The sequence below is a fragment of the Tachysurus fulvidraco genome, chromosome 7 (assembly GCF_022655615.1).
Source record: "Tachysurus fulvidraco isolate hzauxx_2018 chromosome 7, HZAU_PFXX_2.0, whole genome shotgun sequence".
NCBI lineage: Eukaryota > Metazoa > Chordata > Actinopteri > Siluriformes > Bagridae > Tachysurus > Tachysurus fulvidraco.
Genome location: NC_062524.1, coordinates 10,462,668 through 10,480,862, shown reverse-complemented (window position 1 = coordinate 10,480,862; position 18,195 = coordinate 10,462,668). Strand labels below are relative to the sequence as shown.

General features: G+C 37.1%; 1 protein-coding gene across 1 annotated transcript; it reads right to left on the bottom strand.

Annotated features, from left to right (window-relative positions):
* Positions 1-4,850: 4,850 nt before the first annotated feature.
* LOC113641226 (IgGFc-binding protein) lies at positions 4,851-17,935 on the bottom strand. The gene is made up of 17 exons (XM_027143787.2): positions 17,835-17,935; positions 17,649-17,696; positions 16,195-17,448; positions 15,806-16,059; positions 15,103-15,685; positions 14,374-14,996; positions 12,872-13,439; positions 12,579-12,781; positions 11,797-11,944; positions 10,790-11,043; positions 10,121-10,703; positions 8,559-9,181; positions 7,402-7,975; positions 6,961-7,163; positions 6,316-6,687; positions 5,941-6,197; positions 4,851-5,002 (listed from the first exon to the last, which is right to left on the bottom strand). Exons 2-17 carry the CDS (start codon positions 17,692-17,694, stop codon positions 4,993-4,995), a joined length of 6,555 nt encoding a protein of 2,184 aa, XP_026999588.2. The 5' UTR covers positions 17,695-17,696; positions 17,835-17,935; the 3' UTR covers positions 4,851-4,992.
* Positions 17,936-18,195: the final 260 nt, after the last annotated feature.

Sequence of the window (18,195 nt, the reverse complement as noted above, 5' to 3'; positions counted from 1 at the left end):
TCTGTTAAGTTAATTTTATTTAAATTACGGTATAAAAAAAAGGGAAGTGAATCTTCCTTGGCCGGGAAGGTACCGCCTTCATAGAATTAATAAAGGTTACACGGCCTGTTTGCCGGACGAACAGACCAAATATGTGTAATGTTAATTCCATTACCGTTAATTTCAACTTAGGTTAAAATATTTAGAGTCACTATAATGCGTTATAATTACTCATAAATATTTACCTTGCTTCGTGAGCCAAAATCGCTACACTTAACAGGTAGCCGGTGTAGAGATGATAAAATTGGGGTTACATGATCATACTTTCTTGTCCTAGTGAGAACTCTGGCAGCTGCATTTTGGACTAACTGTAGCCTATTTATTAAAGATGCAGGACAGCCACCTAGTAACGCATTACAATTGTCCAGTCTAGAGGTCGTAAATGCATGAACTAGCTTCTCAGCATCAGATACAGACAGGATGTTTCTCAGCTTGGCAATATTTCTAAGGTGGAAGAAGGCTGTTTTTGTGGTATGGGCTATATGATTTTCAAAAGACAGGTTGCTGTCTAATATAACACCCAGGTTTTTCACTGTCGAGCTACTAGTTACAGAACTTCCCTCTAAATGGAAGTTAAATTGTGAGAGTTTCTGTGTACTGGTTTTTGGACCTATAAGTAGTATTTCTGTCCTATCAGAGTTTAACAACAGAAAGTTGCAGCTCATCCAGTCTTTTATCTCTCTAAGGCATTGAGTTAATTTGGACACTTTGGCTATTTCATCTGGTTTTGATGAGGTATCGTCAACATAGCAGTGGAAACTAATCCCATGTCTTCTAATGATGTTCCCTAATGGAAGCATGTATGTTGAGAAAAGCAGAGGTCCTAGAACTGATCCTTGAGGGACCCCATGATTAACTGGTAATAAACTGGAGGATTCACCATTTAATTCAACAAAATGGTATCGGTCAGACAGGTAGGATCTAAACCAACTTAAAACCTGTCCATGAATACCTGTGTAATTTTGTAAGCGATCTAGAAGAATGTTGTGGTCTATAGTGTCGAATGCAGCACTAAGGTCAAGTAGAATTAATAGTGTCATACTGTCTTGGTCCAAAGCTAAGAACAAGTTGTTTGTGACTTTCACAAGTGCAGTTTCTTTGCTATGATGGGGCCTGAAACCTGACTGAATCTCTTCGAGGATATTGTTCTCCTGTAAGAAGGAGCTCAGTTGAACGGACACAACCTTTTCAAGTATTTTAGACATAATCGGAAGATGTGAAATAGGTCTGTAATTTGATAGTTCATTTGGATCTAAGTTAGGTTTTTTGATGAGTGGCTTAATGACTGCCAACTTGAAAGACTTAGGGACGTAACCTAAAGATAGCGAGGAGTTAATAATATTAAGAAGAGGTTCACCAGCTTTATGTAACACTTCTTTCAGTAATTTAGTTGGAATGGGGTCTAGTGAACAAGTTGTTGATTTAGCTGTAGTAATAAGTTTATCTAACTCTTCCTGTCCTGTACTTGTAAAGCACTGTAGTTGTGTGTATAGAGCCTTAAGTGAGACTGGGTCACTAGTTGCTCTCATATGTTGAGCGTCATCTATTTTATTAAATTATTAGTAAAGAATGTCATAAAAACCTCACTACTAAACTGTGATGGAATAGTGTGTTCAGATTTCTGTTTTTTTTTTTGTTGTTGTTAAAATAGCCACTGTTTTAAATAAAACCTGGGGTTGTTCTGGTTATTTTCTATGAGTTTGCTTAGGTGCTCAGCCCTGGCAGCTTTTAGAGCCTGTCTATATAGCTGGACATGCTGTCCTTATATGCAATTCTAAAAACCTCTAATTTAGTTTTTCTCCACTTTCGCTCGAGGTTACGGGTTTCTCTCTTGAGGGTGTGAGTATGACTATTATACCACGGTGCAAGCGTTTTATCTCTAACCTTCTGTAATCGGTTTGGGGCAACAGTGTCTAATGTGCTAGTGACCACTGGGGGTCTGTACACGGTCGCTAGAGCAAGAGACATCAGGGATTTCTTCGTGTGCATGTGCGATAGTGTAACATTAAGGACAGGCACTTCAAAAGAATTAAATCTATACTGTGTTCTCTGGGTAACAGAAAGGTAATCACTAAAGATAGTGGCAACACCACCTGCATGGCCAGACTGACGAGGCTCATGCTTATAGATATATCCTGATGGTGTAGACTCATTTAGACCGATGTAGTCATTTGGTTTAATCCAAGTTTCAGTTATTTAATAAAATAACAGTAAACAACAATAAAACAATATTTTATAAAAATTGTTATCTAACATTAAACATTTAAGGAGATTTATGTGGCCTAAGATCTTGTGGAATAAGCACTTCTAAATGAATAGGTTTCGAGTCATGTTTTGTATGTGGTAAGAGAACCTGTGTTATGGATGTTTTCCGTGAGAGAATACCAGACACGAGGTGCAGTCTGACTAACTGCTCTAGTGCCCATGGTGGTTAAACGGGCAGGAGGAGTAATGAGGAGCCTAGATGAGGAAGAGCAGAGAGTGTGGGAAAGAATGAGCATAGAGCTGTGTAGGATCTGAGAGGTATGGTGGAGCAAGGTTATGAAGAGATTTAAAAGTAAGGAGAAAAATTAATAGGGTGTTCAATAGAGAGCCAGTGGAGTTGAAGGGAAGCGGTAATGTGATGCATAATGGGAATTTGAGTTATGATACAGGCAGCAGAGTTCTCAATGAGCTGAAGTTTGAGGAGAGCAGAGTCAGGTTTTGTGGATATTCAGTCAAAAATTTGTGTTCCATCTTTTGTCATTTTGTTGATCAAATTGATCAACAAATTCACAATAAAATAATTAAGTAAAAAAGAAATAGCTTACTGGTAACAAATACTTAATACAGTCAATAACTAATTAAATAAACATAATTGATAAAATAATCAATTGTAAATAATTATTCAAAAAACATCATACCAATGATGTGAATGGGCTCTATTTTCTTCATTATCAATATTTTTGACACATTTCTAATATTCTATGATGGATTTTTTTTAGAAGCAAAAAAGGATCTATACTACTACTACTACTACCACCACCACCACCACCACTACTACTACTACTACTACTACTACTACTACTACTACTACTACTACTACTAATAATAATAATAATAATAATAATAATAATAATAATAGTTCAAAATCCAAAAGATGCCCTGCGATGGGTTGGCATTCCGTCCAGGGTGTATCCTGCCTGATGCCCGATGACGCCTGAGATAAGGCACAGGCTCCCCGTGACCCGAGAAGTTCGGATAAGCGGTAGAAAATGAGTGAGTGAGTGAGAATCCAAAAGAATTTAAATACAAGAAAAAAAAAACTTTAAATTTTTTTGTGATTTTTATGATTAAACTAAAGGCACCAGACTCTTCTTTCTGACCAGCATTCATTGACATTGTGTAGACTCATATTCCCAACATGTATGACCACCAAAATAATGGCTGCACAATACTTCACTACCCAGAACACACATGAACATTACTTTGGCTTATGTGAATGTTCATGAGTCATCAGGTGAACACAACAACCTCAGTTTGCAAGGCAGAGCTGGCACTAGGAGAAAGCCACTACTCTCCAAAAAGAACATTACTGCCCATAAAGTTTGCTAAAGATCATGTGGAAAAGCCAGAATAAAATAATATAATTTATAATATAAAAAAAATAATTTGTGGAGAAATGAGACCAAAATATAGTTTTTTTTATAGTTTTAAAATGAGAAGCATTATTTTTGGAGAAAGGAAAATACTGAATTCCACCATAAGAACCTTATACCTTCTGTGAAACATGGTGGTGGTAGTATCATGCTATAGGCCTGTATTGCTGCATCTGGGCCAGGACAGCTTGCCATCATTGGATGGAAAAATTAATTCAGAATTATGCCAGTGATCTCTAAAAGAAAATTGCAAGACATCTGTCCATAAACCGAATCTCAAGAAAAAATGGTTCATACACCAAGACAACAATCACAAGCACCTAAGACTGTCGACCAAAGAATAATTAAAGAGGAACAAAGATAATGTTTTAGACTGGTATTGCAGCACAAGGGCTTACAACAGATTTCACATACTTCAGTTTCACATACTTTTGCGAGTCACAGATATGTAATGCTGGATCATTTTTTTCAATAACAGATAATGAAAAAGTATAATATTGTTGATTGTGTTCACTTTGTTTACTTTTAGGACTTCTGATGAAGTTTTTTTTTATTTATGCAGAAATATAGGAATTTCTAAAGGTTTCACAAACTCTCAAGCAACACTGTAATGCAGCTTTACATAGCTTTAGTATAATTAAGTTGATCGAAGTATAGTATAGCTGGTTCATGTTCAGCTAGAAACACTAAAATGTGAATATAAGCAGGATTATTTATACTGTTGTTAATTAACATACAGCCTATGCATGCTGGAGGAGTATAGTACTACAGTAATATACTACAGTATAGCTACACTGTCAATCCACCAGAGGCTGCAGTGGCACTAAAATTGTTTAGTAATAGGAGCAGGCATGTGTGCCATTCATGTGGATGTGTGTGCTTGTGGAGAATGTTTTATGCAATTAAGTCACAGTCAAAGCCCCTCACAATCATAGTCTCTGTTAAAAACCACTTATCTAGAAACTGTTCCACAAACCCATTTCATAAATCGGTGAACTCTATCTATCTATCTATCTATCTATCTATCTATCTATCTATCTATCTATCTATCTATCTGTCTGTCTGTCTGTCTGTCTGTCTGTCTGTCTGTCTGTCTGTCTGTCTGTCTGTCTGTTTGTCTGTCTGTCTGGGCTTTTGGATGCTTGAACGTAGTAACCAAACAAGAAAAGTATGTCATATTGCAAGTGCTTTATTTATTTTTAGATTTTGATTTATAATTTCAGAAAATCATGTATGAAATCATATGGTATATTTTCAGACATTTTGTTTGGTTGAAGCTCCCAGCCTCCAGAATTTATTAGCAGTTCTTTCCTCATCACACGGTGCTGAAATAAGAGTTATTATATTAGACATTAGAATATAGTTGTCATATTAGACATAATTTAATGAAATCTAATAAAATAATTCTACAGCTATGTTATATTTCAGTTTTTACTACACATACATATACATATATGATGTGAATATATACATACAAATGTATTTCTAAAAAATAATGGAAAGGATACCAGTGAATTGTGAAGAAACCAGAAAAGAACATGACATCATTTACATGACCAATACAAAGACAGTTTCCCCATGTTATACATATACAAGGATTTATACATTCACGTAATGTCATGTCATACTGTATTTCATATTTATACCCTATATGGTTAGAAATTTGTGGAGACCTGACCATCACACTTATATGTACTTGTTGCATTTGTCCTATTGCAGATATAATCCATTCTTTGCTGTTATAATAAGCTCCACTATTCTGGGAAGGCTTTCCTCTAGATGTTGGAGCATGACTGTGTGGATTTGGGTTCATTCAGCTAAAAGAGCATTAGTTAGATCAGACACTAATGTTGTAAGAGTAAGGAGGTCTGGGGTGCAGTCAGTGTTCCGGTTCACCCTAAAGGTGTCCAGTGGGGTTGAGGTCAGGACTCAAGGACTTTCAAGTTCTGCCACTTCAGCATAAACATGCCACAGGAACATTGTCCTGCTGGTATAGTTTTTGAGCATCACATTTCCAACAATGGGAAATTGTAATGCTACATCATTAAGACTATTTCTAGAAACTAATTCAATGTTTATTCTAGGTCTTGTGTCTACAAACTTTCACTGACACAGTGTAATTAAGAAAAAAGGTTGCTTTAGAGTGGAGCAGAGTTTGAGTATAACATCCAAGAGTAACATTTACTTTTAAGTATGAAAACAAGTCAATATTCAAGTTATAATATTTTTACTTTTGACCATTTGATTTTGCAGATATACTCACCAAGTGGGAAAATCAAGAGCTCGGTATTGATCCATATAGAACATTATGCTTTCGCCAGTAATAGAGCCAGTTAATTTTCCACATGCGCCACAAACTTTATCAGCAATTGCTTTGTTCACTGTGATTGTGAGCTCCTGTGATTGACTGTAGGACAATCTCATGACAGATGTCTTCTCAATGATCACTGTCTGATCAATGACCTTAAAAATTACCTCATGGTTTACCATAGTAGGAACAGTCACCTTTTTGCCATTGAACTAGATGTTTAAGAAAGAAAACATATAAGTTATGAATTAATGTTCCTGTAACATTTTAATTTAATGGATGATGCGTGAGCAAGTGGAACAGTATGAAATGGAAAGATTTGTTTCTTACCCAAATATCATTCTGGCTGGTAACAGTGACAAGAACATTGTCAAAGAAGACATGAACAGCTACAGTAGTGAGGACTCCATTTCTCTCTTGCAACACTCCCACCACACGGAACCACATCCCTATAACGGTATTGTCACATACGTACACCAAATCATACGCTCCCATAGACGGGATGTTCCAAATTGTTCCATTGAAAAGCGTAAAGGAGCCTGCGATCTCCAACTTGCACTGTTTTGGGTAACATCCAGTAACACCATTCTCTATCTGGCATATTTCATCAGTTTTACATGTCATGCTTTCATATTTCACTATACCAGTTTGCTGACATATCATTTTTTCTTGACAACCTTCTTGGACAACAACCTCACCAATCTGTAAAAAAAACCAAAAAAAAGTGTTAGTTTAATTATAAATTTAATCAAGTTTGTTAAACATTAATTTTTATGACTAAAGGATACCTTTTTATAAACATTCTGCGGTTTTATGAAGAAAGTGGTTACGAGTGGTCAATCAAACTAGTTAATGTATGCAATGATTATTACTGTTATAGAGGGCTATAAGCCACACTTCCAAAGGCATACGATGTGTTACTTTTATTTTAAATCCAAAGCTTATCTGCTTTAAGCAACAAAGATTTTAACTTACCTTAAAGGTTATTCCATTCGCATAACAGCTACACTGATTCTTTTTAACACACCCTGTCCCATTGCTAAAGAATCCAGGTTTACACCTACAGCCTTCGACACAGGTCTGAATATTACATTTCATGACATCACTGAGGCCAGGACAAGGTGTGTCGCATGCCGTTGCACAGATTTCATAAACACTGTTGTCAGGACATTTCAGAGCTACAGAGAGCAGGGATAATGGTTTAGTTAAATAATTATTTTCAGTTATTTAACTATTAATGTAAAGTGTTTGACCGGTTAAAGTAACGAAAATTAATTGATTGGTAAATTGTGATTTGAGACTGTCAAAAATCTTAGATGGGTAATAAACAGTTTACTTTACATTGTTTTAATCAGCTCATTTTTGTTAGATTTACCCCTCCTATTACTGATCCTTCCAAATATACATGACACTTACGGCAAAATGTTGGTGTTCTCCAGTTTTTAACAGGGATTTTAAAGTCCTGACAGGCAGTCATGTATGCAGTGACACTGTGGCACAGCATATGCTGATCTCCCTTGCTCATGCAGACATCATATACACAATCTCTGAAGTAGGATTCAGGGTTAATTACACTGTGACAGGCAGCAAATGGACCTTCAGGGTTGGTAATAATACTACAGTCCTTTTCAAATACAACTTTCTGATCTTCGGCACACTTTGGACAGAAATCACCACTGCAGCCATCATCACACACAATACCAGGGACAGCCACTTTCCAAGCATTTCCAAATGTTATTATGTCTGTTTTTTCTACTGCTTTCCCATCTGGCAGCAGGAGCTCGTCATTCTTATTACCATTATAGCTTCCACACATGCCACAGGTCTTTCCAAGGTAAGTGCTGGGGACTGTGATAATAACGTGGTAAATCATGTCATAGGCCACTCTTAGACCAAAGTTTGTAAAGATTACGTTGTTGTAGCCCACCTGCTGGACTATCACTTCTCCTTCATTAAGACTTACAGGTATATTAGTTAGGACACCATTTACCTGAAAAAGAAAGTAGTTCTAGTGAATGCTTTTGTACATTATTTTTTTCCAAAGCAGTTGTTTAATGTTAACATAACATGGGTTTGTAATTATGAAAGTTAATTTAAATTTCAAAGATAAAAATCAAAGAACTACAACTGAAGGTTGGTAAAAAAACAACAAAAAAACATCATAAATATTTGATATGACGTATTCCGTGCTAAACTAATAGGATATGATTACATGTCTCACTTCAGAATACTCAATCCTCCCCATTCTCATCACCTTGCTTAATCATCACTGAGAAATGAAGCTGGTTAACTTGCTGGACTCACCCAAGGTGTGGCCACTCACCTCCAGGTTTAAAGGCCTCTGCCTTTGGCAGTTATGGCTTTCGCAATATCACAAACTATAAAGAAGACTATACTAAGCATAAGCAAACACTTCCTGGACAGTAGCAGCCCAGCTCTCCTCATCAAACCTGCCATATTAAGTATTTTCCAAATAACAGCCTAACCCAATGTGGATTGTTACTTAATAAACTAGCTGGCAATTTGTACTTTGGCTTTATATTCAACAAAATTTTAATTAAAGTTGTACTAACCATGACCTGATGTAGCTGATTTCTTCGCAGAATTATAATCATGCCGTACACCTCCACAACAACCACCTTGGCCATCGAGACATTTGGAGTGGTTTGGATTTCATTCCATTTCTCATTCTCTACTATGACTGCAAATGGAGTGAGTTTTGTTCCATCCAGATGGCAGCCCTGAGCGGCAGTGTACGTACAAGTGCCCTGGAAGTCATAGGTGCCATTATCAAACGTGTTGTAGTGAGGATCTCCATAGATGTTACAGGTGGCTTGAGAGAGTGGTTGGCAGGCTCTGATCCCATTAGAAACATTGCATGCTGTTCCAGCTGGACATTGTGCATTTTCACAAATAATTTTACCATTTGTGGGGTTGCAGGTACAGTTTTTGCTGCAGTTGTTATCATCCCAGATGGATTCTCCAGCCTGTAAGTAACGCACTTCACTTCCACTTTTGTACACACAGCCACACTGATTCTTAGGAACACACTTGTTTCCACTCCACAAGTATCCATCATCACAAGTGCAAGCCTCTACACAGTTTGCTTTGCATGCAGCAGAAGGAGTGGGATTCTCACAGGTAGCAGGGCAAGCACAGGACTCATAGTGACTGTTAGCAGGACATGTAGGTGTCGCTGGATAAAAAGGTTTTCAGTAAATCTACACATTGTTGTTCAAAAGCGGTTTACAGATGTCTACAGCAGTGGAAACAGCTACATTGACATGCAAAATAATTCACCCCAGATAGTAAGCAGACTTATTTGGGAGTAAATGTTATGAATTTATACAAAATATTTCATAATATTGAAGAGCCATTATGGGAAAAAGATATATCAAGTCAAAGTTGGGGTAAGGCATTAGCCCTTAACCCTAGACTGCACATTTCTATAAAGGAGATAAATGGAAGTGATGCTGGATACTAACATCTGCCACATCTATGGCAGACACCCTTGTCTGCCATAAATGTAAATGCTTGTCACTCTGTGAACTCTATTCCCCACAGTAAAGCATGATGGTGGTAGCATCATGTCACTGAATGCTATTCATTAACAGAGGTTAGGAAACTAAAAGGGTTTAAGCTAAGATGGATGGAGCCAAATAAAGGACAATTCTAGAATAAATCCTCTATAATCTAAGAGACTTGATACAGGGATTGAGGTTCATCTTTCAACAGGCATAGTGCCAAGGTTACACTGGCATGGTTCAAAACTAAGAACCTGATTGTGTTACAATGGCCCTGTCAAACCCAGACTTCATCCATTTGATTATCTATGATAAAGGTTCAGTAATGGCCTCTGTCTAACCTGATAGAGGTTGAGAGAGTTTGTTAGGAAAAATGGACAATAATTCCACATTTAAAGATACAAAAATAGACATCCCAGAAGATCTGCAGTTGTAAAGAGTGGCTATTTGGGGTTGAATAATTGTGCAGCCGATACAAATTAAGCACAATTTAAAACATTTAAAAATATTAATTATGTACAGTTAAATTAAATTTAATGGAATATGACATTCTGAGGCCAGAGATTAGGTTTTCTGTAAACATACACATACACACATATCATAATACTTACGACAGCCAATGATGTGTCTCCAGTCATGCACATGAACACCAGCTCGCTGACAAGCATCTGCATATATCTGTGCTGTTTTACACAGAAAATTCTTAAAACCTTTTCCCATGCAGAAGTCCATAAGACAATTTTCATAGAAAACCTTAGGGTCAATAAGAGAGTTGCAATCTCGGAATGGACCATCAGTCAGCATGGTGGCCAAGTGACAGAAAGACTCTGCTGCTAGACGTTCAATCCATAATTCTCCCTGACAGCTCTCACACTGACCTACACAATCATCTGTGCAATAGGCTTCTCCCACAGCACCTGGTACTCTCCAGCTCTTTCCCAGTTGTGTTATACTGCTTGCCTCACTGCCACTAGGAGTAGTAAGGTCATCACCCTTAATTCCATTGAAGTTCCCACACATGCCACACATCCTTCCTGCAAAACTAACTGGTATTTTCACCACCAAATATTGATCCCAATCATACTGCACTGACAATCCAAAGTCTGTCTCAACAATAACTGACAGACCGCTTTGCTGAAGAGTTATTCTGCCATTGTCCATAGAGATTGGAAGATACCACAGTGAATCTTCAATCTGAAATGTATTAAAGCATGAACATTAGAACAATAGAAATTCCAATTGATATAGTAGGTCAATGCTAAAAAAATATGAAAACTCACTCTGACAAGCCCATTCTCATGTTGTACAATGGTAATGGTTTGACCATAGACTTGAATGATGACTTGACTGACACTGGTGCCTTTTGAGCTTCCAGTACGTTTATTCACGGCCTGGACTTCAAATGCTGCGTGGTCCTTGTCTGCTTTGCAGTTTTTAGCCATGATGTAAGTACAGTTTCCCATGAAGTTGTAGTACTCGCCATCAAAAGTACGGTAGTGTGGATCTCCCATTACCCAACAGATACCTGGTGAAGCTATAGAAATAATTATAAAATATTAATATTTTAAGACATGTGGATGACTTGGAAATGACCTGAATGGGAAAAAAACTTAAGAGATATCATTCACTAATACATTCCATAAATTCCATAAAGTTATAAAACATTACTACATTTCTATAGATATAGGTACATGCATAAATTGGTATTTTTTGGTCTGAAAACACATATATGGGTGTTTTCAAAACAGGGGGTGTAAAAAAGGTCCACAGGTGTAGAAGTATTTTCAAAAATAATGAAAATAATGGTCTTTGAACACTAACATTTTTTGATTATCTTTGTGAACATTAGTCTGTTGTCATTGCAAATTCTTGAATACCATTCTCTTTATTTAAATTTTTAAAGTGGCTTAAACTTAATTTGGCAGCATAGAACATTTTCTAGAACATGCGTTTGTTAATTTTCTGTGTTTTCCTGTGTGCTCTCCCAGGATTTAAATGAGAAACTGACCAAGCACTCATCTTCACCATTTAAAACCCACTTCAAGGAAATGTTCAAAACCTTATTCACATAAAATTTAGACATATAAATAAGCATTGTCACCTATTTACTTATTTATAACTAGTTCTTTTCTAGTCTGTTTTTACTTCATTCAGAATAATTTTACATAAAAGTATTTGCAGGTAGTATACAGTTTATACTTTACAGTTACAATGTGTCATATGCTACTCCTAAATCTTTAAGAAAGATATCTGTGAGCAGGAATCCAGGTAAAGTGCTTTTACTCACCATTAGGTTTTGGATAGCAGCCAAGAACCCCGTTCTGAATTTCACAGACTTCAATAGAACTGCATTCTATGGATTTATGAATTACTTTTCCAGATGGAAGGCAAGTCAAACTTTCTTTGCAAGATTCTGTGATGACAGTCTCATTAATCTGAAAGGGGGTTTAACACGTCATCATTACTACATTCTTGTTTTCGATGCTTTTATTTTTTTATATATATATATTTTCCAAAACAATCATATCACATGGCATCTACCTAACAAAAGCTTATGTAATACTCTCAGAGACTCTCAGTATGAAGTAGCAACTGGTCGCTTTATAAAATATGAATGCGGTAGCATGTAGCACTCAACATGGATGCTGTATAAACAATAGTGTCCCAAATGTTGATAAAGTAATAGTGAGACAAATACGAAAAGATTATCAGATTTCTATATACAGTATATCACCACTGCCTTTGTGACAAGTTTTATTGATTTAGCTTTTAACTGTTAAACAAGAAGACACATTATGACTTATAGTTTTTGTCTTCATGCCAAAAGCAGCAGCCAAGATTCTTAAAAATCTTGTCAGCTCAGAATGATAAAGATTCTTCGGAGGAGGTCTAATTTTATTGTGGATCAGCTTCATGGACCTCTCTCTCAGTCAATTGTCAGTGCCTGACCTCATGAATGCTTTTGTGGCTAAATAGATAAATCCTCCCAGCCACACTCCAAAATCTAGTATAAACCTTCCCAGAAAGAGGAGGTTATTATTACAGAAAGAAGTGGTAGATATCACTTACCTTATAGGTGTGTCCATTCTCATAACAGCTACACTGATCTGCTGTAATGCAGCCAGTCCCATTGTTAAAGAATCCATGGTTACACATGCAGCCTTCAGCACAAGTCTTAATATCACAGTTCATTACATCAGTAAGGCCAAGGCAAGGTGCATCACATGCTTTTGCACAGATTTCATAGTTACTGTTGTCAGGACAGGTAAAGGCTGCAGGGATTAAGCACAAGGAGGAGTCAGAAAGTGTTTTTAGTTTGTCCTTAAATTTCTTAATTACTTCCTATAAACTTGTATACTTACGACAGAATGTTGGTGTTCTCCACTTTTGAACAGTAACACCTGCATCCTGACATGCAGTCATGTATGCAGCAATGTCTTGACAGAGCATCTTTCGATTTCCTTCACCCATGCAGACATCATAGACACAATCTTTGAAGTAGGAGTCAGGGTTAATTACACTGTGGCAAGCGGCGAATGGACCTTCAGGGTTGGTAATAATACTACAGTCCTTTTCAAAGGCAATTTTCTTATCTTCAGGGCATATTGGACAGACATCACCACTGCAGCCATCATCACATTTAATACCAGGAACAGGTACTTTCCATGCAGCAGCAAATGTTTTCAGTTCTTTGGTTTCTTTGCCATTTGGCAAGAGGTAATCGTCATTCTTATTACCATTAAAGTTTCCACACAAGCCACAGGTCTTTCCTGCATACGTGCTTGGGACTGTAATTGTGACGTGGTAAACCATATTAAAGGTGACTCTCAGGCCAAAGTCTGTTAGTATTACATTTTGATCGCATTCTCGCTGGACCCTTACTTTTCCGTTATCCAGACTTACAGGAATGTTCGTCAATAATCCATTAACCTAAAAATATTGAAGAAAATGAGTAAAGGATTATGGATTTGGTTGTTATATTGTTAAAACCTAGAGACCTGCTGTGATTTCCTAACCAGAATTCCTGCAGTGGAGCTCTTTACCTAGGGAGTACAGGTACCTGGACATTTAAGGTACTTGGCCAACAAGACTAATCATTCCAGAAAAGCAAAACATGAACAAGACTAGGCAGGTGTAATTATTGCCAGACCTCAAGCTTGCACACAGAATATTTTTCCTCTTGCTATATATTCACCCCATTTACCACTAACCGACTCTTCAAAACATAATAACAAGCAATTTACTCCAAATTCTAAATTCATACTTCAGGATGCATCAATTTCACGTTTTAGTAAGAAATCAGAGATTTGAGTATCAGAATCTGTACCTGATACTTAATTGATACTGATAATGTCTTTGTGGTGAGAATGCATTATATAAGTATCTGTTGCCAAGGTATGCAAAACATCAGCAATTGCACTACATCTGTGTTCACATGCATGATCTGTGCTGTATCATTCAACATAATGTCAGTGGAATGGATCAGAAGATAACAAATCAGATCTAATAACAGTCCACTGTTTAAGGATATTAGGATATTATACATCTGATACTGACACATGGTTTGCCTTAAATAAGTCATTTTAAGATTTACAATTTTAAGATTTATAATTTCTAAAAGCAAAATTATAATTTACTGTATAAAGCAATGTTTTACTACAATTTTTCCATGATATAGCTTTTATCCATGTACTAACTAACTACATTTATTGTGAATTATTATTTTTTTCCATAATAAACAATAAACAACAAGTTATTTGAGAAATGTGATCATAAAGTCTGCTCTCTGTGTTTGTTAAATACAGGATGTACAGTATATAGGTATAGTTGACATTACAGTATACAGAACAGAGTTTGAACTAACCATTATCTTGTATAGTTGATTCCTTTGCAGCACTAATGTCATTCCATACACTTGGACAATCACCACCTTTGCCATGGAGACCTTTGGAGTGGTTTGGATGTCATCCCACTGTGCATTTTCTACTATAACTGCAAATGGAGTGAGTTTTGTTCCATTCAGATGGCAGCCCTTAGTGGCAATATAAGTACAAGTGCCCTGGAAGCTGTAGCTGCTGTTATCAAACGTATTGTAATGAGGATCTCCATAAATATTACAAGTGGCATGATGTACAGGATGGCAATCTCTGATCCCATTTACTACACTGCATTCAGTTCCACCAGGGCATCCACTGTTTTCACATACAACTTGACCATTATTTGAATTGCATGTACAGTTTTTGCTGCAGTTGTTATCAGCCCAGATGGATTCTCCAGCCTGTAAATAACGCTCATCACCTCCACTTTTGTACACACAGCCACAATGATTCTTAGGAACACACTTGTTTCCACTCAACAAGTATCCATCATCACAAGTGCAAGCCTCTACACAGTTTGCTTTACATGCAGCAGATGGAGTGGGATTCTCACAGGTAGCAGGGCAAGCACATGACTCAAAGTGACTATTAGCCGGGCATTTAGGTTTGGCTGAGAACATAAAGAGGAACTTTTAATAAGATATAAAGTAAACATTATAGATATTATGCTCTTATAATTCATACATTCTATAATCTATTATATAATCTATACTTACAACAGCCAATTAGGTGTCTCCAGTTATATACATGGACACCAGCTCGCTGACAAGCATCAGTGTAAATCTCTGCTGTCTTACATAGGAAGTTTTTGTATCCTTTTCCCATACAGTAGTCGAAGAGGCAATTTTCATAGAAAATATTGGAATCAATGACAGAGTTGCAATCTCGGAATGGACCATCAGTAAGCATTGTGGTCAAGTGACAGAAGGCCTTTGCTGCCAAACGTTCGAACCAAGATTCTCCCTGACAGCTCTCACACTGGCCCACACAATCATCACTGCAGTAGGCATCTCCTGGTAAACCTGGTACTCTCCAGCTCTTTCCCAGTTGTGGAATACTGCCTGCTACACTGCCGCTGGGAATGGTAAGGTCATCCTCCTTCTTTCCATTGAAGTTCCCACACATGCCACACATTCTTCCCATGAAGCTCCCTGGTATATTCACCACCATATATTGATCCCAATCATATTGCACTGACAGACCAAAGTCTGTATTGATAATAACTGACAGACCGCTTTGCTGAAGAGTTATTCTGCCATTGTCCAAGGAGATCGGAAGGTACCAGAGTGAATCACTAATCTGAAGAAAGTCAGCAAATTAATTTCATGATATGCACTAGTAGTATAGTTATACTTCACATTTGTGACAAATAATGATAACCCTCCACCTAGTTAACACATTTTTATAGATTATACTTACTCGGACAATGCCAGTCTCATGCCGGACAATTGTGATGTTTATACCATAGACTTTGATAATGATTTTGCTGACAGCTGTAGTTTTTGCACTGCCAAGGCGTTCATTCTCAGCTTGGACTTCAAAAGCAGGGTGAAAATTGTCCACTTCACAGTTCTTTGCCATGATATATGTACAGTTGCCCATAAAGTTGTAGTAACTGCCATCAAATGTACGGTAATGTGGATCTCCCATGACCCAGCAGACACCAACTTTAGCTGAAATTAATTTTGAAAATTGGTTCATTCAGTGCCGTTCCTATATCTTGTGTCCTATAACTGCATTCTGTAAAAATACTTCTATAAATATATACATTTCTATAAAACCTCAATGAAAACTATATTTTGTCTTACCTGGAGGATTAGCAGGGGCAGGAGATCCATATCCATTTTCTTTTGATGCACCAAAGCTGTACAGAGCGAAAGGTGAGTCTGAATGGGAGACTTGATGGAAGCCTGTGCCTTCAGCATAACTGAACTGTGTCCATGAGTATTCACTTTTCCCTGCTTGAGTCCACTGCAGGTCATTCGGTAATGGCTTATTATCTAGTGTCATTTTTCCCAAGTCTTTGGTTTGAGCTATAATAATAGCTTCATTGGTAAAGCCAACTTGACTATCCATTGTATATGAAGTGCTAAATCGGTTTACAGGAAGGACAGTAATGAGGAAGGGATCATTTGTTTCTCCACCTTCTGTAATTCCACCATTAAATTGATATAACACTTGAACTGCTTTATCAGCAATTACATGCAGAGAGTTTGGATATGGAAGATTCATATAGAGCGTTTCTCCAGCCGCCATTTGTTTTGGTGTTTTGGAATCTACGCCATCTTGAGTAGTTATTTGGATTTCAGTGTTCTCTGAGGCCTGAATGACTACTGTATCAAATCTGTATGAGGGTTTTTTGTATGCAAGAGTTGCAACTACAAACTCCTTTCCCCAGCTACTTACAGGAAGCAGTTGTTCATACACATGATTACAATCTGTAAAATACCAGGTACAGCTGTGTCCTGTAAAGACTGCCACTGGTTGCTTGGCAGATACTTTGGAGCCAGTCAGATCTTCTTCACTTTGGATTTGCACACTTTCAAAAGGTTCCAGATTAATGATAAGTGTGCTACCTCTTGTGTATTGCTGCCCAGCAAATGTCACCATACCGTTGAACAGAATCGCCACACTGTTTTGTATGCCTTGATTGGTAATAGAGAACTCTTTATATTGACCAGGTGGACCCATCTGTGGAGTATAGAGGTAATACTCTGTACCCCAGTCTTTGATAGGGTAGATCACTGAAGTGTCAGCTGTGTAAGGCTTATAGTTTAGTGACAACACCAGAACGTCCTGATCAGCTTCTACCTGGACAGTCTGTCTGTTTTGTGAGCTTCCAGTCATCTCTACCCCATCAGGAAGCAAGAAAGACTTGCCAGTTCCTGGTTGAAGAGTGGCCTCAAAGACATTTCCCAGGGCAGTCACCTTCACATTTGTGCTTAAGAGAGAACTTGGGGGGCTAGAGACATCTACACTGAAATGTGGTACACCTGTATACTTATAATTCTGCATAAAAGAAATTGCAAACTCCTTCCCTGCAGGCCCAGCAGCACATATCCCTAAAATATTTAAATAAAACAGTTAATGTACATCAATAAAAAAAGGATTATGTTTATATTATTATAAATATAATTATTATAAATATTATTATAAATATAATTATATAAATATTTATCAAACCTGTAAACAGTTACAAACAAATTAGCTGTTTATATAACACAATATATCATTAACTTTACATCTTATTCTGGAGTCTTACCACAGAGAAGAGTCACGACAAAAAAAAGGAGAATTTTCAACTCCATAACTACAGAAAGAGAGCAAGCAAAATAAATTAGTTTTCATGAAAAGACTCAGACATCCAGTTACAGAAGATATAGTTCAAAATCTCTTGGAATGCATCAACTTTGTCTCTTTTAGGTTAGTCATTAGTGCTGTGTCTTACCTGTGTCAGGGCTGCGACTTTCTGAAGTTGACTGAAGTTGAGGTTTTGTGTATTAAATTCTCTCCTCCACCTCCACAGCAGCCAATCAGTGCTGCTTTACCACTGCAGAGGTGTTTATGTGTTTAGCTAAAACAAGCTTAATAAATGAAGTGTTTGTAGATCACAGTTTAAAAAACTAACCAATCACCTTTTTGTCATTCTAGCAGAAAGCCTAAGATAACATAGGCGGTGGCTATATTGGTCACACCTGTGCTATCTCATACCTCCTCCAGGTAAAATAAAATGATCATTAATTTTGGCTTGTTACAATAAACGAGCAAGAATTTGTTGCCAATGCCAATATTTTGATATGATAAAGTAA

Coding starts and splice junctions, on each gene's coding strand:
- LOC113641226 (XM_027143787.2), bottom strand. CDS start 17,694: ATGGAGTTGAAAATTCTCCTTTTTTTTGTCGTGACTCTTCTCTGTG. Junction 16,060..16,194: donor TGCCCCTGCTAATCCTCCAG/GTAAGACAAAAT, acceptor AATTAATTTCAG/CTAAAGTTGGTGTCTGCTGG. Junction 9,182..10,120: donor GAGACACATCATTGGCTGTC/GTAAGTATTATG, acceptor CTTTTTATCCAG/CGACACCTACATGTCCTGCT.